Source organism: Augochlora pura, chromosome 7 (genome assembly GCF_028453695.1).
Source record: "Augochlora pura isolate Apur16 chromosome 7, APUR_v2.2.1, whole genome shotgun sequence".
In the NCBI taxonomy this organism is placed as follows: Eukaryota; Metazoa; Arthropoda; class Insecta; order Hymenoptera; family Halictidae; genus Augochlora; species Augochlora pura.
Genome location: NC_135778.1, coordinates 17,841,857 through 17,863,368, shown reverse-complemented (window position 1 = coordinate 17,863,368; position 21,512 = coordinate 17,841,857). Strand labels below are relative to the sequence as shown.

Here is a 21,512-nt window from a genome sequence, read left to right as displayed (position 1 = left end):
AGTAAAGTTAGATCATCTGTCTAATGTTTTACAATTATATATCATTAAATTAGTCATTTGTATTACATATTTGCTGGAAGTTATGTTAACGTCATACTCTGACGTTTGGAAATTTAAATCAACCCATGACACGTGAGTGAACGATATAGGTATAAACACTGTTTATAGCTGGATTATTGTATATACGATATATTGTTGACTACTGTTCTTTATTACTGTGTTAATAATTGCTTATGAATTTTTTGTGACATCTTCAATTAATTGTTCATGAACTTTCTTTAGGATTTTTACCCAATTTCTACAGATTATATTTTGTTATTAATTTGAATTAAAATGAAGTGGGATAATGTATTGGATGAACTCATGGGTAAATTAACAAAAATACATGCTTTGAAAGATAAAATAAATCGCGAAGATGAATTAATGTCTCATTTATGGAATGATCAAAACACAAGGTAGACAAATAACATACTGCAAACAAATAATCAACACATTTATTGTTGCTGCAAAGCATTTGTGATACTTGTACAGTGCAATAAATATAATATTAAATAATTTTCCTTATAGGATACTTACATCATTGTGGTTGAAATATTACTATAGTAAGAAAGAATTGAAATGCATAAGAAAAGCTCAAACTTTTAAAAATACAGGAAATAAACAATTCCAAAGCAAAAATTATTTGGAGAGTATACAATCTTATACAAAATGTGCATTGTATGCTCCAGTAAATAGTCGTGAATTTTCAGTAGCTTTTGCAAATAGATCTGCTTCTTTATTTTACTTGAATAGGTACAATGTAAGTAAATGTGTAACATCTGTCCCAAGTGTGTATTTATTTTGAAAGTACATATTTAATATTTCCTATTATATTAAAGTTCTCTAATGTATGTATTTCATGTACAATGCATAACTTTTAACAATGACAAGGATTGTATAAAAGATATTGAAACAGCTACTATGTTCAATTATCCTAAGGAATTACAATATAAATTACATTTGCGTATGATGGACTGTTACTTAAAATTAGGTAATCCAGATTTAGCAAAGGAAATAATTTCCAAAATACGTGCATCAGTTAATGATCCAGATTATATTGCACCTTCTATGAAAGGTACACCATGTGTATTATTACAAGTACATACCTCTAACATTAGAAGCATTGCTTTAATATCAAATTATGCTTTTAATATATTTACATTTTGATACTAATCTCCAGATGACATTGAAAAACGAATTTCTGGAGTAGCATTCAATGAAACATGCATACAAGATGAGTCTAAAAGTATTGATGGTTTGTTAGATTTAAAGTCTACACTTATGTTTAATGAAAATCCCAATTTTCCACATGCATCATCAAGCATTGACAAAACATATAATGAAGAACTGGGTAGACACGTGACAGCAAATAGATTTATAAAAAAGGGTGAAATCTTATTTATAGAAAAGCCAGTGAGCTTTGTAGTACTCAATCATGATACAATGGATCATTTCTGTCATCACTGCTGTTGTTTGCATGCAGACCTTCCAGTGCCGTGAGTAATATATTTAGTGAAGCAGGAGGTACTTTCTTAAACTGGTAAAGTTTATAAATTGATATGCTAATTTAGATGCACAAAATGTTTGAATACATTTTATTGCACTGCAAATTGTTTAAACGAAGCATGGTCTTTGTACCATTGTTGGGAATGTCCTGGAAGTAGCATGGATATATGGAAAGAAATTGGGATAGGACATTTAGCACTGAGAGTTTTGTTAACTTGTACAACAACAACAGATACAATAAAATTGGATGAAGTAAATAATTTGGTAACCAATTTTGATAAAGCATCCATAGAGGCTTTGATAGTTTATGGTATTGTAAGTGTATTGTATATGTACTTATGAAGACAAGATGTTTTGTATAATTCATTCAAATAGATTTTTTGTAGGCTGCGGTCATGCTTACCACGTATTTATTGGAATACACTGATTTCTTTGAGACAAGTGACATTAATGATTATTTAACAAAAAACTCTAATATTATAACAGACAATAATAAACACCTTTGTGTAAGTTCATTACTTCTACGACATATACTACAACTTATTTGCAATGGCCATGCAATTTCTTCCTTAGACATACAATTAAATCAAAATGATTTTTCTGTGAATGAAAATGATATTGTAGCTGCAGGAATTTATCCATCTGCGAGTATAATGAACCATTCTTGTGATCCCAACATAATTAACATGTAACTTTTTATTTTGTTTAAAACGTTCAAATTGCATTTTCTGATGCTCTGTTATTATACTTATTATATTTTAGTTTTAGAGGTCAGTATCTGATTGTTAGAGCATCAAAAGATATTGCTCCAACTGAAGACGTTTTTAATACTTATGGTATAATAAGAGTTTTTTACACATTAACCATTAATTTCCATTTCTATATTATTACATGTATTACCATTATCAATAGGTCCCCATTACAGACATATATCAACAGAACAAAGGCAGAACATATTGTCAAAACAATACTTTTTCACCTGTAAATGTGTACCTTGCACTCAACCAAATCTGCAATATTTCTTGGTAAAAACACTAAGAGTTTACTATTTCTGAAATGATTTAACAGTTAAATTACAATTAACTATCATTGCAGGACAGGTTTACAGCTATGAACTGTTCCAAATGTAATGGTGCATTGTGCATTATCAAGAATTCTTTACTTTGTTTAGATTGTTTTGACAATCCTAAAGTTTACCAACAGAATAAAATAGAACAAGCTGAAAAACTCTTCAAAGATGCTGAAAGTTGCATTTCTCAGGGGAAAATTGAAAAAGCTTTAGAAATATTGAATAAATGTTTAAATATTAGGAGGACAGTATTATACAAATACAATGCTGATATTACGACTACTTTAATTTCCATAACAAAATTGTATATGGCAAAGGGTTTGTATAAACAAATTAGGAGCATGGTATGTCCACTAATTTTTCTATGTATAAAACGAAATGATTTTGTAGATAAATACGCAGATGCTATAGAATGCATGGAAAGTACAATTACTGCAATTACAGAACAATTTGGATCTTCTAGTATACGACTTCTTAATATATTCGATACTCTAACAAATCTATATATTATGTATCTTCAAAACAGTCCAGATATTACCGCAAGTACATACAAGTAAGTTTATTATATCCTGTTGATGAGTTTAAGAGAGCATTCTAGTTTAGAACGCATTTTTTGGTATTGTTTTATCAAGAAACTATTCAATGCCTTGCATTAGTGTTTCTCATATATTATATATTTCATGAAAAACGTTTGGTAGTATACTTTGCGAGGTAATTTATTTGAATTTAGTGCCAAGGCTTTGCTCAGACTGCTCAAACGGCTACGTGTAACCTCAGTTTCTAGAATCCAATAATATTAGTTTCGAAAACATATATTTCCAAAACATTAAATAAAAGAGATCGATGTCGTTAAGATTTTATAGACTAGAATAACTCCTTTAAGGTAATAGTAAATAATATGTGTAAATATTACTATTTCCATATTATATAGAAGTCTATTGGCAACAACAAACAAATATTTGGATCAACTAGAAGAGTTGGCAAATTTTAATTATGGATCATGGAGTAACGTGTACAAAAATATAAGAAAGAAACGAAATAAACTTATTTCTATTGTTTAAGATATAAAATATGTTTGAATAAATACATGAATAAATAAGTTTATTTTATGAAAATATTTATAATCCTTTTATCTATTTACTTTATATATTTACTAGAAATTTAATTCTGCATGGATGGAAATTAATAAAAAATTTGACACGATATGAAACATTTGAACCATGAAAATTTTTTTTTTTTTTTTTAAATAAATAAGTATAAATGTATAGTCTAACTGTAACATTAATGTAAATACATAATTTTTTCTAAGCATTCATATATTTGTATTTTTATTATTTATTTAAGCTAAAATAAGTTTCATGACAATATTTAGTCTAAACACTTTTTGCAAAATATTATTCCTTTGCATTTTGCACTCAAATAGTAACTTAAAAACTCCACTATAAATTACTATATCATTTTTCAAAATAATTTTTGTTGGAAATTTTATGCATAAAATATAACAATGATATGAAGTAGAAATACTATAAAAAAATGTCTTCGTGGTAATTAAAATAGTTCCAAGCGTAAAGGGTTAAAAATAATATATATATACACATCTATTTACGTATTTCTTCGGAAATTTAAAATCATAATAAAATTATTTTATGTATTGAAATATCGATAGCATATGATCTATTGTAAATTGTAAGAGAGCTTTTGTTGTCCCTCTGATTGTAGATTGTAGGTTGTGTTGTGTGAAAGTGCGAAAGATGCAAAGTGATAAGTGCGCCATCTGCAGACGTTCGTTTTTTTGCATGAAAAACCGCCAATTCAACGTTGATTGCATATATAATTAATTTTTCTTCCACCTATTATAGAAACAAAATTTTGTTTTCAGTATGTTATGGCTCTATGCTTGTGTAAAAGAAGTTTCAAAACATTGATTTGACTTCAGCTGCGTAATATTTTGATGTGTATGGTAATGGCGGATTTTGTGTTTATCATGTATTTCATATTATTATTGGTGTTTGAACTATGTACGGGTAGGTAATAATGTTTTTCATCCGAAAAAATATTATATTAATCAAATATGGACTAGAATTTACATATGTCCTTCGTACATTATCGTTGTTTAAAGTTTCATACATAAATAATGATGAGTGAAATGTTTGTACCTATCTACAAAATACTACAAAAATTGTATACAATCAGATGTTTTTGTTTTGAAATTGTTACCTGTCAAAATTTAATGTGCATATGTATAGATATACACATATGTATATATACACATAACATATTTTAGATAACAGATAATACTTCATAACACCTTGAAATATATTTCAATGCTTAACAGGAATCGTTTTTAGGAGAAAAGGAGACTTTTACTTTAGCAGAACATGATTTTTCTTCAGAAAATGAGGAATCACAAAAATCCATAGATATTGTAGACATTAATGATAATTCAGCTGGATACCAACGCTTGAAGTGCTACATTTGCGAGGGACCAGATTGCTCGTATACTAAGTTCTGTCATAATGCAGTTACGGTAATACCTTTTGTATTATTAATTATATTATATTATAATGCAACTTTGATAATATCTCTTGCATTATTAATTATATCGTAAATAAACTGTACTGATTATAAAGGAGATTAACATTGTAAATTCTGTTTTATAGTGCTGGAAATCTAAAGTAAAACAATCAGATGGTACAATAAGTGTAAGTAGAGGGTGTACTTCGTCGGTAGACCAAATGTTATTAATATGCAATAAGCAACAGCCACTACACGCTAACCATAATAATAATAATAATAAGAAAAAGAAAAGACATGTTAGTGGTCCTGTAAGTGGTATCCAATATTTTGTTGAGTGTTGCCAAACAGATTTTTGTAATGGTGGACCATTTCCAATATTGCAAGACTATAGCGGAGGTAGGTGTATATGATACTCATATATTCGATTGTTTGCTTAGTTACCTTTCATGACAAACATATATATTATTTATAGATGCTGTTAAAGAAGATTATACAGTTAAATTAACATTAGCAATTTTGGGTTTGATGGTTGGATTTTGCGTTATTGCTGGAGGACTGTTGTTTTATCTATTGGTATGCAGAGCACGCAGAAAACGACCTTTGACTGCTAAACGTAATAAGCTTGTTATTGAGTCTGAACTGGAATCGTCATATCTACATTTCTCATTTTCTTCTCCGACATCAGTTCCTACATGTCCTGCTCATGAACTTAGAGCAACTGCAGCTGGTGATAGCACATTGAAGGTAAGATATCATGTAGCTGCCCTTAAATTACTAATGTAACAATCTTTTGATAGTTATATTTTATGCATTAGTAAAGTTAAGAAAGTTTGAAACGTTTATTTTCGTTATCTTTTCAATCTCTGGTTAAAATACTCTGCACCATTATTCAAGGATGACATATTCTTATTTCTCAACTATACATATAATTCTTATTTTCTGTTATATATATCTGTTACTCATAAATAATATAAATATAAACATATAATATTTATTTTAGCACAAAATACGCGTTTAAAAATGTTTCGAATATTTATTACATTTCTTTGATGCTTGACATTGTTTATAAGAGTAGGTTCGAATGATTTTAGGATTTGTGACATCTTCCTAAATCAGTGAATTCTTTGATTTTTTATTAAAATAGGAATACCTTGATGGAAGAAGCTTAACCAGTGGCTCAGGATCTGGTTTACCATTGCTAGTACAAAGAACTTTGGCTAAGCAAGTGTCATTGGTGGAGTGCCTTGGTAATGGAGGCAATGGTGGATTTGGTGGAGAAGTTTGGAGGGGTGTTTGGCATGGTGAGAATGTTGCAGTAAAAATATATTTTTCACGTGATGAAGCAGCATGGGCTCGAGAAACAGAGGTCTATTCACAATTACTGCCATCCAGACATGACAATATTCTTGGTTACGTTGGTAGTGATATGACAAGTAGAGCGAGCTGCACTCAACTTTGGTTGGTGACGCATTACCATCCCATGGGCTCGCTTTACGATTATTTGAGCAGATCACATCATTCACTTATGCATCATCAAATGCTCAACATTTGTTTGAGTATTGTGAATGGTCTGCTCTACTTGCACACAGAAATTCACGGAACTCGAGGAAAGCCTGCTATGGCACACCGCAATCTGAAGTCTAAAAACATTCTTGTGAAGACTAACGGGAGTTGCGTGATTGCTGATTTCGCACTAGCAGTGACGCAAGATCGTCTATCCACGGATAGAATTGATTTGAAGCTGGGTACAAAACGGTACATGAGCCCTGAAATTCTTGAGCAAACGTATGTATTCTTTCCTTATTCATATTTGCTTTTTTAAAAGATATTTTTCAACAAAATATATTACTAAAAACTCTTTAAAATCGACATATTACAATTGCAAACATTGTCTTCTAAGTTATTCTCGTATAATATGAATAAGAGTGCTGTGCATTTCTTACAAGACTGTTAAAAAACATTGCATTAGCAGATGGAACTATTATTAAAAGTCATATATATTATATTTTCAGAATAAACATGGAATGTTTAGAAAACTTTAGACGATCAGATATTTACAGCTTAGGACTTGTACTTTGGGAAGTTTGTCGAAGGTGTATAAGCAACGGTGTCGCACTTGAATACATGGCACCATATTCTGAATGGCTTCCTAGTAACCAAGAACCTTCCATTGAAGAAATGCGGAAATTAGTGTGTTTGGATCATCGCAGACCGCCACTTCCTAATAGATGGCATTCTGACTCTGTAATCAAAATATATCTTTTTGAAGATTGTACATTTCATACTTTTAGATTTAACTTTCATTTAGATTCAACTATGAAGTAATTTTTTAATTTCGTTATTATATCATATACTTAAAAAGGTTTTTAAAGAAAAGTACGTTCTTTTAAGAAAGGTTTTTAATTGCTTTATTGTGTATTTTGCAGACACTGGCTGGTTTGGGAAAATTAATGAAAGAATGCTGGCACGGAAAATCAGCAGCACGATTACCAGTCCTTCGAGTTAAGAAAACACTTGTTAAATTAGCAGCTAATGACTCACGCGTCCACTTGCCCCTTGACTAATACTAGGCATATATTAAATTATATATATATCATTTTATGCACGTATTTATTAATATGAAGTTAATGAGCACTTTGATTGGTGTTCCAAATTTCCTTCATTTTTAGAAAAATGTAATAAAAATGCGTACATTTTTTATTTTATTACTACTGTTTTCTATTCATGTCATAAATTTGACTTTTTTTCATAATATTTTGTCACATACGTTTGTGATTAATGTAAAACAAAAAGTGCCACTTAGTAAGTAATTTATCATTACATCATCTATCATTGAATGCACAATGACGGCCATATACTTACGTACAAATTATACCTTACTTTCTAAGCTGTGTATATTTTCTTGCCACTCTGTGTATCCACTGTATTTTTATAAAATTTAACTTGTTTGTTATCAATTAATAGCAACTATTCGAATTATTTTAAGAATCTAACAATTCTGTGCTTATTTTATATTAAGTACTAATTTTTCAGGCAGTCAATTACTTCAATACATTTTAAAAACTTATTTATTTTTATATACAATGTTAAATTACAATTGGAATATTGTTATGTCGTAAATACATATTCTTTAAAAATTTTAACACAATCAAATTCATGATAGAGGTGAAGTTCACTGCTCTGGAATTGATACGGACAATATTGGTTTTAGGAACATTGGAGTTAGGAATGCTAGTTAATAATTTATTACACGTTTCTTGAATAGACACATGCGCCTCTAACATTTGATTTGCAAATCTAATTAAAGGATCAATAAGTATAAGTTACAAAATTAAGTGTATTTTAATTCCTATGTTATGTTTATATTTATTAATTAAAATCGTCCCCAGAACTAGGATTAGAAATAACAAATTCATGTACAGTCAATTTTATATATATACAAATTTTTTATTTGCTTTAACATATTCTCCATTTAATTAATTTTTAATTCCATCAAGTTGCAATCCTTCAATTTTGTTTTACCCTATTATTAAATTATATATTTTTACATCTTTCGGCGGATGCATTCATTCAGCTCCTCTGTATAGCATCCCTTGGCTGCAACCATTATTAGGATTGTTCATCAAATTACTGGCTACGTCAAAAAATTTTATGAGCGCAGGTGGAAGGAAAGGTTAATTCCACACATAGATCGACCAACATTAACATAAACTGAAGATGAAACAGGCGTACGGTACTATCTGGATGGTTTGAAAATGTGCTAATAGTAGTGAGACATTATATATTGAATGAAAATAAACCAGCATTTATTGATGAAAATTTATTCCTTATAAATCTTACACATGTCGATTTGAAAAATAGTGCAAGCATAAAATCTCTCTAAAGCGTAAACTCAGAATGGAAAGATTGTACGCGTACTTACTAATCGTAAAAGTAAGGTCATGAAGTTGTTTAGAGATATATTTTACGTGGTTGAAATTAAATTATGAGATTATCTTCGTTCGATATTACATGCTACGAGGTAAGGAGCGAAGGAACAATCGGTCACTGACCGATTTTTTGTTTTAATACTACACTTTATACCTATTTAAGATCGCATCTCTGTCCGATAAAAGTACCGATTTGCGTAAGAATAAATAAAGATGTTCTAAGATTTTACATACTTCTAGTACAAAATAATAATTACAGAAATCATATAAACCAATCCAATGTTCATTTTAATGTACCAAATTAAATGTACTAAATTTTGATGAATTGCTTGCTGCAGAAACAAATTCATTTTGCGAAATAAAACGATACCGCTTAACAATTTGACAATCACATGTAAAGAACTTTTGTAAGAAATAATATTCATATTCGTTGTTTCTAGATAATTTTGTCAAAGTTTAACATATAATACAAATTGTAATTCGTAGTTTATCAACGAGAATGCAACGCGCATCGTTGTCATTGGCGGCCAGGGTACAATAAAGTTCCATGACACCATCAGCTGACGTTACGGATCAAAATAATATATAGATACAAAGTGATTGCGATAACATCTAGTACGTGTGGAATGTTTTTATTTTATGTGTATGAACATTTGTGTTATATACATATATTATGCGTATCGTCGTCTCTATATACGATGTATAAATACAGCATTTAAATACATTATCGACAAGATTGCGGGGTGACTTCGGCTAAACAGTCCAACGCTGTAGATTCATTTGACCGTGTAAAATATTAAGAAACGTCCGCCAACGTAAATTATCTTTGGTTAAAATGTGAAACGCGCTCGTATAACAACTATTTGCAAACTATGCCGAGAATGTACGAGTATTTTGGACAACGATCATACTCGAGAGACAATTCGTGATAAGAAATGTCGCTTTTTACTCTAACGAATGCGCTGTAGATATTTATGTAAAGAAACATTTTTTTGGTAACTGAAATTTGTTATTTGGTAATTTATTTAGAACCAAATAAACTGTTCGGTGGTAGGCATAAAATGAGAAATTCATTAGGTATTCGTGCTCGGCAGTCTATCAATTAAATCGACTCTTGTACCTGCCGTTTTGACCACTTTAAAATTAGGCCGAATTCAATTCTCAATAAAACTGAAATTTTTATTATCGACATTATTTTCACGGATCTTTTGTATAGTCATTGCAAGGAACATTGAAAAGTCAATTGAGGAAAAATTATTCATGTTGGAAAATATTTTGAAATCAAAATTTTGAATGCGTCTCTGATAATAGTAGTGTTAAGAGACAATATCTAGTAGAATAATTTCTCTTGTCATTATACTAAATATTTAACAAGTTACGATAAAATCGTAAGCTGTATAATTATCACATGTTTCTCAAATCGAGCAAAATGCAGTGTTTTTAATACACGCAGTGTAAAAGTCATAAAAATCGGGAGAAACAAGGAACGTACGTTGTATTACATATTATTCGATTCTACGCAACAAATTTTCTTTTCGTTCCGTTTTCAAATACAAAGAACAATGGGGTATAGTCCAATAACCGTCAGATATCTATACGCCAAGGTAGAAATGAGGACTTCAATAATTCGCATAATTCTCATGAGTCGTATAAAAGTTAACTAAAAAAATAATTATAAAAGTTTCCATTAGGATAAGAAATTCAGGTAAGACAATAATAATCGATCATTTCTCATGAGTGTTTGCAAACGTTTGTTAAAACTATACGGTCCGCGGATACGTAGTTTAACAAGTGCTCTTAATAGGTTTCAACACGTTCTCTGTAAACTGTCCAACGATGTTACCTCTCGGATGATAACAGGCGACCACTACACAACTACCATCTCTTTTGGCCATCGCTATGCCCATCTCGGTGGTGTTCTTCCAGACGATTTGCGTGAAGTGACCTGTTACACCAGAAACAATTATTCTCTTTAATATAATAAAAGTAAATATCTCAAAAATCTTTTCAACATTATTATGGTAATTATTTACAAAGCGGAAGACTTCATCAACCGTTTTTCATAACTATTCATATTTTTCACAACTATTCAGTTGACAATATTTATGACAATATGCAGCTTTGTTCATCAGTTATCCCAAACTATAGCTTTGAAGGTATATACATAGATACATCTGGGTTATTCATCGAGTAACAGCAGTTAATTTTATTTAATTGCCAAAGATTGAATGATTTGGTAACGATTTAAATATTTCGAATCAAAACGAGCCGAACAACGCGGACCAAAGGTTAATATTTCTTGCTACAAAACCGTTATTAAAGCGAATATCGGGGTCCTTTTTATGCTGCATCTACGTACATGTATTTAGGACTTTTGGCTCGGTTCCAAACTTGTGATCCTTCTTTTCGGAATACCATTTTGAGACTACCTCTCGTGCTGGTACGATTAGCTTCGGATCGGAACACTGCATCGAGTAAATGTTTTCTCCGTACGGGGACGATAATTGCGGGATCAGCTTGTTCGTGTTTAACAACGTGTTCGCCCATGCCTGTAAATATAGAAAAATTGATAATTAACCGCTTGCACTATTACGGTGATTCAAGTTTTGTTTCGATTTAATAGAAGTGATTGGCAGCCACATTTATCGGCACGAAGCGCTCGTCACGAGTCTGACTCGTTATTATAGTGTAAGGGGTTAAGCATTCCTCACGTGTCGGGTTATTCAATCGATCTTGCCCAAGTTCAAACTACGATTGCGTGGAACAGCGGATCGTTTGTTACTTCACTAAGTAATGGGGACTGCTTACGTTTTACATTTTAAAATTACTCTGGAATCGTCTGTCCAGCAGTCACGTTGTAGGGTTCTGCTGTTATAGTAGAGATACACCCTCCACAAACATTTATCATTCTTATTTTTTCATTCACAAATTAATTCACACCTAATTACATCCTCGACGAACTAAGTTGTGCGAGGGTGGCGTTATTTAATCGTCGCACCATATAGCCGACGCTGTAACGCACCACATAACATATCCTACCATAAGATATATCAAATACATAAAATTACTGCAAGAAAATGTCGATCTATTAATATTTTTATAAAAATTAAGTGTAAATTGAGCGCGCCAGTTAGTGTCTACCGCGCAGTCGGTTTTCACAAGTAGGCCTGTAACCAATCGTAGTCAGCCTGCCGCTGCGTCGCGATTGCACGTGGGTATATAAGGACGATCATGATACGACTCGGCAGCATTTCGTCCACGCTGGACGCAGCGAACACTTCGCGTAGATCAACGAGCAAATACACCCCGAACCAAATCCATTATACCTTTGCTGCAGCCGTTAATTCAGAGCTTAGCCTTAAGTCTGGAACACGATGTCGCCTTCTATATTCATTGTGAGCGAGCAGCGCTTCCTGCTGCCACGTTTGATCGTCCATGGTGTACCGCGGTCGAAAAGAAATCTTCTTGCTAGGACTCGCACCACCAGGCGGTAGAACATTCTCCGTGAAGCTTCCCAAATAATTTCCGGCCGGATTGTAGTTGCATACGACATAAACTTCACCGTTTCGGTTCCTCGCCATTCCAACACCCAATTCTGTGCTGTCTTTCCATACAACTTGCGTAAAGTGGCCAGTTTTCAGCGTGGTTGGTTCTTTTCCGTACTGATGTTGCGCTTCTTCGGCATACCTATCGAACAGTTACAAAAGTAGGATAATCTATTCTGTCATGTTTATTTATAATCAATATTTTATTTATAGAAATTTTGCAGTGACGATGATCAGTGTAAAAACTCAACGTTTATATTTTCGAAGTTTTATTAAAGCTAATAATTACAGGTTGACAATGAGTAAATGGAGCATGACATTTTTGTTGCGAAGAAAAAATCATTTTTTTGGCAACGCCGCCATCTACATATTATGCCTAAAGTGATGAACTAAGAATGACCATGATTTTCACTGGATTTATGTGTCTAAAATAATTCACTGAATCTTTAAACATTTTCATCCATACTAATTATATACAGAATAATTCAGGAAGTAATACTTTTGAAGTAGTTTAGATTTTAACACGTTGACGCCGGCGTCGATTTTCAGAGTTCTCCCCGTGAGGCGACGCCCGAATTCACGGTCTGCTCCGTGGGGCGGCATTTATTCATTAAATGTTTTTAATGAGTATGCGTTAAATTTTCATTATTTTACCGTCTAATGGCACAATGAAATGCGGGCCACCGGTGGTATGCGCCGGCGTGAACGTGTTAAGTTAGATTTTAGAAGTAGACGGACAGAATAACACGGATTTACTGTAAATTGTATTATACATCCTCTGTCTTTGAATTAATTTCACGAGTAAGTAGACAAAATTATAAAGAGTAGGATAATTTTTGTAGCGTAATTAAGTATACTGCAATTTCCGAACCAAACTACTTCAATTTCGCAGATGGAGCGGTTCGGTGGTACTCAAATCAATTGAAGTGAAATTAATCGAATGACATAGTTAAATAATAAAGAATGGACTTGAAAAATGTAGAACGTGGAATATGGAAAATTCAACGCGTTACTATCGTTTGGCGCAACCTGCACATTAAATGTTAAAACTTTCGTAAAATCATTTCCATTTTCTCGCGCGAAATTATGCTTGCAATGAATGCAATAAATTCATGAGCTACGTACCATTCATTAACAGGTTCATCGCCGCTGACGATAGTCTTTGGATTGGAACTCCACATGCAGTACAAGTTTTCGCCGTAGTCGATGTTCGCCCTGTGTTCTAACCTACCCCTGGTTGCCAATATGTTGGCCCAATCTTGACTCGTTTTACACAACTGAAAATAAAAATGGAGATCGATTAGTTTATAAATGATCAGTAACACGTATTGTCCGATCACAAGAAGATGGCAGAGAGAAATTTGTTGGGACCTATCCCCCACCACCTAATACCCCATCCGTTGGAATGTAATTGTACTAATTGCACAGCAATTGTACTGTGGGCGTCTGATGCAAGTTCGGGGGAACATGATTTGAAAAATAAATGAATTTAACCTATTGACATCATCGACTAATTAAACGAATAGTATGAGTGAATGACGAGAGAGTGACAAGAAAAGATTCTGGAGATCGAGGTAGGGGAGAGACGGAGAGAAGTTAGTTAAAGAAGAGGAATAACTGTGCAAATGCCAAGAGTAAAAAATAAGAATGAAAGTGAAGTTATAGCAAAGGAAAGACTGAGATTAATTATTGTTAAAGTTCTTTTTTATTGGCTATAAGTTTTCTTTTTGTTCACTACGTCGTGCCAAGTAAATAATGTCATCTATCTATTAGTATATATAGTTATATATTTATAATTGGAATTATATAATTGAAATACTTATTTATGGAACCTTTTAAATTCCTGCCCAATATATTGTCCCGTTTAATCCTTGCTTTGTGCCTCGCGAATATAATACAATCTTATACACATAATCTTGCATTTGCATGACGATCTCTCGACTAATTACGAATGATCAGGACACCATACATTATAACAAAACGATTAATGGATTTAAAATATTTCGTAATAATTCAAAAAAATACGTAGAAATTGCAATATATTGTTTTACCTGTTTGTTAAGACGAAGAGGCGGCACTCCATGCCTCGAGCGGAAGTAATTGTGCGTCTCGAGACAGACGTTGATGAATTCTTTAGGAGGCCCCAATCTGCGCACAGACGGTTTACGTGTGTCAGTCTTTGTTATCTATAACACACAGAGAGTGTCGCATAATAGATAAAACTTTGTTAATTGTAGTCTAACAGGGATGAAATGTTATTCACTACGTTAACGATATTAGTAATTATTTAAAAACTTTCTATGAATTTTTCATTACGGAACATTTTTGTCCTTCTCATAGATTTATCTAAATATAGCTTTAAGACGCACTCGCTTATTTACTTCTACATCTGATAAGAAAACAAATGTAACTGTAATTGTTGTTTGCAATAAATGTAAAAGAAAAGTACGAATTATGAAAGAATAGTATCGAACGAAGAAAGATTCAGATAGATTGGCCATTAATTTGCAACGCATTTCGCATGCGTCGCTACCCCACTCCTTAAGCGTAGTAACTTTTCCGGAGAACGCTGATCGTGACCACTAATTGCTCTCGATTTCATTAGAGTAATGAAACTTTAATCATAGGTGGGAATCTAACGAATTACCGAGTGCTGCCCCTATAATGATGTAATCTAAAAGTGTATAAGATTTCAACAAAATCAGTGACCCCAATATTTTTAATCGACAAATATTGGTGTCACACCTCTATATACACCGTGTTTCGTTTAAAGTCGGTCACCCGAATATCTCTTCTAATAAGAATGTTACAAAACATGTATGGAATTTCTTTGGAGTTTTCATAGTTATCAATGTTGATTTGCATATAAGTAAATATTTTTTAATTGCATCATATAGCTGCTCTGGTTATATTTGCAATTTAAAGTCATTTGAAAATCAACTCATTCCACTCGTATAAATGTATTTTAACCCTTTGCTCTCGAAGCCATTTTAAGCTTAGATCGAAAATTGCTATTTCGACCAGCTGTAGTATAGTACTTAGTATAATTTATGCGTGTGAAATTAAGTCTTCTGACTCGTAAAACTGTTACGCTTTTAACAGAGGGGTCTTTAATAATGTCAACATCATTTTGTTAATTATATAACAATTTTCATTGGCGATTATTCTACAAGTAAAAGATATATGACCAGTAGCATTTCGTTTAGACAAGGAGCATGTGAGTATAGAAATAACGACTGTCGTAGAAATACGTACATTAACATGTACAGGGTCCAGTAAAAGTCTCGAAACATATCCATTTCATGCTTCAACACTTTCGTCTAAAGCATTTTCTCTCGAAATGTTTTCTGTCTGAAATAATTACATTTCTGTAGTGTAGAACAATTTCCGTTAGTATTGAGGCCCTGTTTTTTGGAAAATAACCTCTCTAGAACTAGACAGAATGACTTGAATTTATTTGAGACGTTAAGGGGATGAATTTATTAAACAGTTTTCTAAAACAATCTGTCATTGCCACAGCTTGCAATTTTTGCAAAAATTGATCAATGTTTACTAAACTAGACTTTCGAAAAATTCAAAGGATTGGCACAAACTCGGAATCTGAGAAGTCTGAAAAATAGTAGGCTCGCAATTGATAGAAATCCCATAAACGCCAGCAAAAATGATCGATGTTAACAGGCCGTATATCTTATAAATCTTAAACACGTTCCCCGAAGATTTGATAAATATCAGCCGAAGATGAAATCGGGGAAAGCCAAGAAGATTGATCGTTTAGTTTGCCAATCGTTTCACATTCGCGCAAAGATAAATAGCTGTACAAGAATTGCAGGCGATGAACGCTCGAAACAAAATTACGGGATTGCACGGAGGCAGCAATAACCACGTTCCTAATAACCTACCTAGATGCGGAATGGTCAACGGGTAGGGGACTGACCGGCTGCAAAGATTTCCCATCATCCTATCGCAATGCGATCATTTCGAGTACGACAAGGCAGGAAGAAAACGGTTACACGTTTCTCCCGGAATTCCTTCGACTCCGAAATTGTTAAATCCGCAGGAGAAAGTAACCTGTGGTTTCCTGTACGCTTTTCCACTCCTTCACGGTGCAGAGTGTAGAGGGTAGGGTGCAAGAAAATATGCGGTTTTGACAGCTATGACGTTATCTGCTTGATAATCTATCGAAAATATTGCTAAACTCCAGATATTTATGTCGGCAAAACAGGTAGTGATAACGACAGGCCGTGCAACTCTTATTTCCTTGCGAATCTAGAGCAATGGCTGGTCGAATGCTTGATAAATGCAACTACTACTTCTACCAGGATATCACTCGAATCGTACGAGAAGTAGTACACGGTTCGAGGAGTCGTGAATGTGGTTAGACTTGAGAAGATAGTGAAGTAAGTCGGCAAAATATACAGACACACCAACAATAATATTCGGGCATCTATTAACCTTCACATACCATTGCCGGTTTATGAGACCACTACTAATTACTTATTTGTATTGTTCTCCCTGTATGAATTACATGTACAGTAATAGTTCGAAGAATGACTCAACGTAACTCTGCTACTACCGTAGGAGTGCTATTGCTACGCCACTGTAATTTATCGATTTTTTCGCTACGTCGATGCCGAGGTTCGATGGAGATAGAGATAGAGATATAGAGATAGAGATATAGATATAGATATAGATATAGATATAGAGATATCGATGAGATGAAATATTACTAATAGTGGTTCAGTTCTCTTTTTTTGTATGAATTCTAATTATAAGTTTTATGTCCTTGTATGATTTCAGGGTTTCATCTAATTAACAAAAATGTTGAATTTTCTTCCCTTTATAATAAAGAATGTCCTGTTTCCTTAGAAAATTAGAAGAAGTTATATTTATCTTGACGTATCTTTGATCTATACATTTTGGGTACTTGTACGAACTTTCAAAATACTGTATCAAATTTTTAAAAAATTTCTGAAATAGTATAATGATGATAATTTGCCTCCAATGGATGACCGGTCGATAAAGTGTTAATTTTGACCATGATCATGATCAATCATAATGGTACTATCATAAATTGCAAGGCTGTTGCATTCAGGTTGATGGAACGCATAGAAAATGTAACGGGTTAGGCAAACTGTCGAACGGGACCTTAAATGTAGACTTAAACGTGAACCGGTGTCGCGACAGCGCGAGAAAAATCGGTTCCGAAACATGCGATGCTGACAGTTGAAGAAGATTAGTCATCGTTGCGAGAGTAACGATTTCCCAAGGCGATGTACGAGCATTCACACATGTCTCTCGAAAAGGGAACGGTACTGAGTCATCGACAGATGCCAATGTACCTTGATGTCGTTCGCTGGTTTATTCGTTTGCTCGTTTACTCGTAGGTTAGCGCACATCTTTTGGAGACGTCACGTGCCGACGTAAATACGAAACGATCATTTACTCTCCCTTACGCGTGCAACCCCTACGCAGTCTTCGACTGCAGGGTGTTCCATGGGAAGTGTCGCATGCTCTTTTGAAACCATTGTAGTGCTTTAATTTCTCTAGACGTTCAAAGATCGCCGAATCTAAGCAACAAGAGTTCGGTAGAGATATCGATACCAGAAAATGGAGATTCTGACAAAACGTCGCTAAATTCTCCGATTCGGACCACCGAGCGCCGTATAGTGGTACCGTTCGCGATTCTACCGGGTCAAAAGTAGAAGATAGTACATGCGAGTCTAATTAGTACTTTTACTCGTTTCTAAATCCATTGGATTAAAGAAACTTTTAACCTAGATAATAAACTCGAGACAGAAGGCCCATTCAAGAAATTGAAGCTTCTAATTGGTACGATAATTGATATCAGTACAATGTTGTGTCTTGTATCCTCCTTAATAAGAAGGACCCATGACAACGAGTTAGTCACTAAAATGTACGTTTTCTCAAAAAATGTTCACGTGACAACTGAAAATTTTAAAGCATAATAACAGCACGAAGAGTAAAGACTAGAATCGCGTTCGTTACCACAGAGCGCAAACAATGTGGATGTGTAGAATTTAGGTGTACGTTTGTTAGCATCGCCTCTGAAGCAATATTGCTAAGAATTTATAGTTGAATTATATCTAGTCGTTATGACTGGTACGATTACCGGTGTCGACGAGCATCTTGCGGAGTCGGGGGACGCCGAGGACGACCTGGCGCTGCTGTAAGACATGCCATCGCTCCCTAAACTACCGTGAAAACTGCCGTGGAGGGAATTCGACAATGGTCCTGGAGACGCCGGCGATGCCGTCAGAGGGGACTTCGATCTTACCGAATCCGTCCTCGACCTGCAAGTAAACGCATTACATGGTGGATTCATCAAGACAACGGGGCTTTCAATGCCGAGACAGTGAAAGACAGTAGATCACAGTGGATCACAGTGGGACACAGTGACCGCGGTGGTGCAGGCTCGAACAAACTAATTCTATGGGAATTCCGTCGGGACAACGGGACTAGTTATTTGGTTGCGATGCAAGCAATTTCGAACTTCGGTCTTTGAAAGCGATGCATTCAAACGACTGCTATTTATCGTGGCGCACAGGCTAGGTGAAAGATCTTTCACAAATTAGACAAGAAATCGGAATTCTATGGAGGCATGGTCTTGAACGATGGCGCACTACTGTATAAAAGTGTCTAGTCGAGCTGACCTTAGGGCTGTACAATTTTTCTTGAGTTTTTTTTGTGAACCCTCTCCTAAATTGTGACACTTCAAATTAGTGAGAAAATTGTGCGTGTACTAAGCAATCGCAGAACAGATATTGATGCCGAATTTATGTTAAAGTTTCAACATTTTAATGATTTCATTCCATTTGCCAACATAACTGCAATTTCCTTATTTTAGAAATATCGGTAAAAGCTTTTTGACTAAAAGAAAATGTCTTGGAAAATGAAAAAAAAAAAACATTACAATGGCAGGGGTTTTCATTATCTGATTGCTTTCTTTTGCCCACATCATTTCCTCACCAAATTCCATAATTTACAGAGGTAAGACTAAAACAAACAGAAAATAAAAAAATAAAAACTAATCTATTGTAGTACGTAGGCACTTACATGTTTGCGAATATCACTCTAATTGTAGGAAATATTGGTGCTTATTTGGAGGACCAGCGACACGACTGAATCAACGATTTTATTAAGTAGATTAAAATTGACCAAAGTCTAGCTCAGACTTAGACTGCAACTATTGAATCGTACCGAGTAACTGTTAGTTATCCGCGCAATACGCACCGTCTAAGGACAATGCAGGTTTATCGCGGTAGATAAGGAATGATTCAGGTTAGAATTGTAAGGGTGAGTCACGGTAAACGTGATATTGTAGCTTATCAAGCTTTTCAAGCTTTCGATGCTCTTACGTTATAGCATAACATAGTCGCCACTTTTATACGCAATCTCTCAGTAATCGTTGGATGCAATAAAATGTTCGCCATCTGTTTCGGTGCAAATTCTTTTTATCTTTAGTAAAGAAAACTTGTTATCATAGATCTGCGATAAGGGAACTATTTTATTTATACGGTGTGCACCACGCAACGTGAACATCTTCATTTATTCTGTTTCTAGTGGTTGCTTGGATATTTTTTAGCTGAAATAACATGGTTTAATGAAAGCTTTTTTTAAGAAGATCGTACCAAATTTTTTAACTCTTTTTTTCTCAGAGTTAGATTCTGAAGTTCTAGTTAACGTTCCGAAAAAATTATATTATTATATAATAAAAATTATATTATAGTATTGAATATGAATATGTATGTATCACAGAATATGAATTTTAAGAATCGTGATCCTTAAAGTATTATAAAGTATAAAATTCGTAATTATATTTGCATCGATCAAACAGATTAAAATTGATTAATAGAATCTGGGTTTGGCATGAATTGGATGCGCAATACGTATAAATAGGGCAATGCTATTTTCTCACTATCGATAAGGATAATAGGAAATTGTAAAGTGAACTATTTACGTTAGAAATGGCTTATTCTGAAACACAGGAACGTGAATCATAGTAACAAAAACGATTAATCACTACTTGTTATAGGCGGTATAAGATGACAGCTAGTCTTAAATAAATGTCGACATCCAGTATTCTCATTGTATTTTCTGTTAATACATTATATTGGTTAATTGATAATATTTATTTAATATGTATTTACAAGAATACACATTTCTGAATACTGTATATGAACCTGTATATGGTATTTTTGAAATTCGAATTTGGTAACTTTTTAAATCAAACTGAACACCATGCGTTGACTGAAATGCCACATGACTTCATTCATCACGTCACGAGGACAGCGTAGTCGACACATGCGACGTGATCAATTACAAATGCGGCAGCATCCCTGACAACCCTGCTGCTCGCTACCTCTACTCTATTGAACTGTTCACCCGTGACGTCACGGATGGAATCACTTGACATTTGAGGGAATTCACAACGGGGCATTCGTCTTTTCGGATAGATTTGTTCGACTTCTGTGTGGCTCTTCTGTGTTGTTCAATTCAAATAAATCATTCCGAATATTGTACTAAAGAGATATAGGAACAACTCGGGAAATGCAAATAACTTTAGAAAAGTGCACGTACAGTGCATAAAATTCGAACGCGCATTGATATCGCCCGTAGTCCGTACACATGTGGAATTCTTCGCAATCTATATGTATATTCTTGTGAGCAATACACGCTTTCCCTTCGAAAAAAGAAATCGCCGTCGAGAGGCAACCAGAATCACCAAACGTAGATCAATTAAGAAAAAAAAAAGTTTAGAGTCGACCATTTTTATTTAAAGAACAGCTCCATTACTTTCTCTGATTAACAAGGGTCTCCGCTTCAACGTTTCCAGACAGACCAGTAAAATATTTGTCTGGCGGCGAACGCGTTAAATTAACATCCGTT

The 21,512-nt window shown here is 33.7% G+C and overlaps 3 protein-coding genes across 9 annotated transcripts in view; 2 read left to right on the top strand and 1 right to left on the bottom strand.

The window, feature by feature from the left end:
* The first annotated feature begins 18 nt into the window (after window positions 1–18).
* On the top strand, window positions 19–3,754 carry LOC144472118 (protein-lysine N-methyltransferase SMYD4). 3 transcript variants are annotated; one of them, XM_078184872.1, is made up of 12 exons: window positions 19–149; window positions 283–455; window positions 568–799; window positions 931–1,114; window positions 1,220–1,535; window positions 1,611–1,860; window positions 1,932–2,233; window positions 2,308–2,381; window positions 2,458–2,570; window positions 2,641–2,932; window positions 3,017–3,167; window positions 3,546–3,754. In XM_078184872.1, exons 2-12 carry the CDS (start codon window positions 334–336, stop codon window positions 3,673–3,675), a joined length of 2,166 nt encoding a protein of 721 aa, XP_078040998.1. In that variant the 5' UTR covers window positions 19–149; window positions 283–333; the 3' UTR covers window positions 3,676–3,754. The 3 variants fall into 3 exon arrangements, with proteins under 3 accessions (XP_078040998.1, XP_078040996.1, XP_078040997.1); XM_078184870.1 differs by having other exon boundaries at window positions 3,005–3,167; window positions 3,546–3,753; XM_078184871.1 differs by having other exon boundaries at window positions 22–132; window positions 3,005–3,167; window positions 3,546–3,753.
* A 416-nt stretch (window positions 3,755–4,170) lies between these two features.
* On the top strand, window positions 4,171–8,127 carry Sax (type I BMP receptor saxophone). Of its 3 annotated transcripts, XM_078187871.1 has the most exons (8): window positions 4,171–4,638; window positions 4,963–5,141; window positions 5,275–5,527; window positions 5,604–5,875; window positions 6,276–6,432; window positions 6,721–6,916; window positions 7,144–7,375; window positions 7,558–8,127. In XM_078187871.1, the coding sequence occupies exons 1-8, from the start codon at window positions 4,566–4,568 to the stop codon at window positions 7,693–7,695; spliced, it is 1,500 nt and encodes a 499-aa protein (XP_078043997.1). In that variant the 5' UTR covers window positions 4,171–4,565; the 3' UTR covers window positions 7,696–8,127. The 3 variants fall into 3 exon arrangements, with proteins under 3 accessions (XP_078043997.1, XP_078043996.1, XP_078043998.1); XM_078187870.1 differs by having other exon boundaries at window positions 6,276–6,916; XM_078187872.1 differs by having other exon boundaries at window positions 4,950–5,141; window positions 6,276–6,916.
* An 809-nt stretch (window positions 8,128–8,936) lies between these two features.
* The window catches only part of LOC144473729 (uncharacterized), a 55,867-nt gene continuing 43,291 nt past the window's right edge, over window positions 8,937–21,512 (bottom strand). For all 3 annotated transcript variants that reach the window (XM_078187873.1, XM_078187874.1, XM_078187875.1), the window contains 6 exons: window positions 18,736–18,916; window positions 14,657–14,791; window positions 13,731–13,882; window positions 12,387–12,747; window positions 11,420–11,609; window positions 8,937–11,005 (listed from right to left, as the gene is read on the bottom strand). In XM_078187873.1, coding sequence (XP_078043999.1) covers window positions 10,845–11,005; window positions 11,420–11,609; window positions 12,387–12,747; window positions 13,731–13,882; window positions 14,657–14,791; window positions 18,736–18,916 — 1,180 coding nt within the window. In that variant the 3' untranslated portion in view covers window positions 8,937–10,844. The remainder of the gene's footprint in view (window positions 11,006–11,419; window positions 11,610–12,386; window positions 12,748–13,730; window positions 13,883–14,656; window positions 14,792–18,735; window positions 18,917–21,512) is intronic.

Excerpts from the sequence above, each read along its gene's own strand:
- LOC144472118 (XM_078184870.1), top strand. The coding sequence starts at position 334 with ATGAAGTGGGATAATGTATTGGATGAACTCATGGGTAAATTAACAAAA. Across the intron at positions 1,861-1,931 it reads CTTTGATAGTTTATGGTATT|GCTGCGGTCATGCTTACCAC; the intron begins GTAAGTGTATTG and ends GATTTTTTGTAG. Across the intron at positions 2,382-2,457 it reads AGACGTTTTTAATACTTATG|GTCCCCATTACAGACATATA; the intron begins GTATAATAAGAG and ends CATTATCAATAG.
- Sax (XM_078187870.1), top strand. The coding sequence starts at position 4,566 with ATGTGTATGGTAATGGCGGATTTTGTGTTTATCATGTATTTCATATTA. Across the intron at positions 4,639-4,962 it reads GGTGTTTGAACTATGTACGG|GAGAAAAGGAGACTTTTACT; the intron begins GTAGGTAATAAT and ends AATCGTTTTTAG. Across the intron at positions 7,376-7,557 it reads ATAGATGGCATTCTGACTCT|ACACTGGCTGGTTTGGGAAA; the intron begins GTAATCAAAATA and ends TGTATTTTGCAG.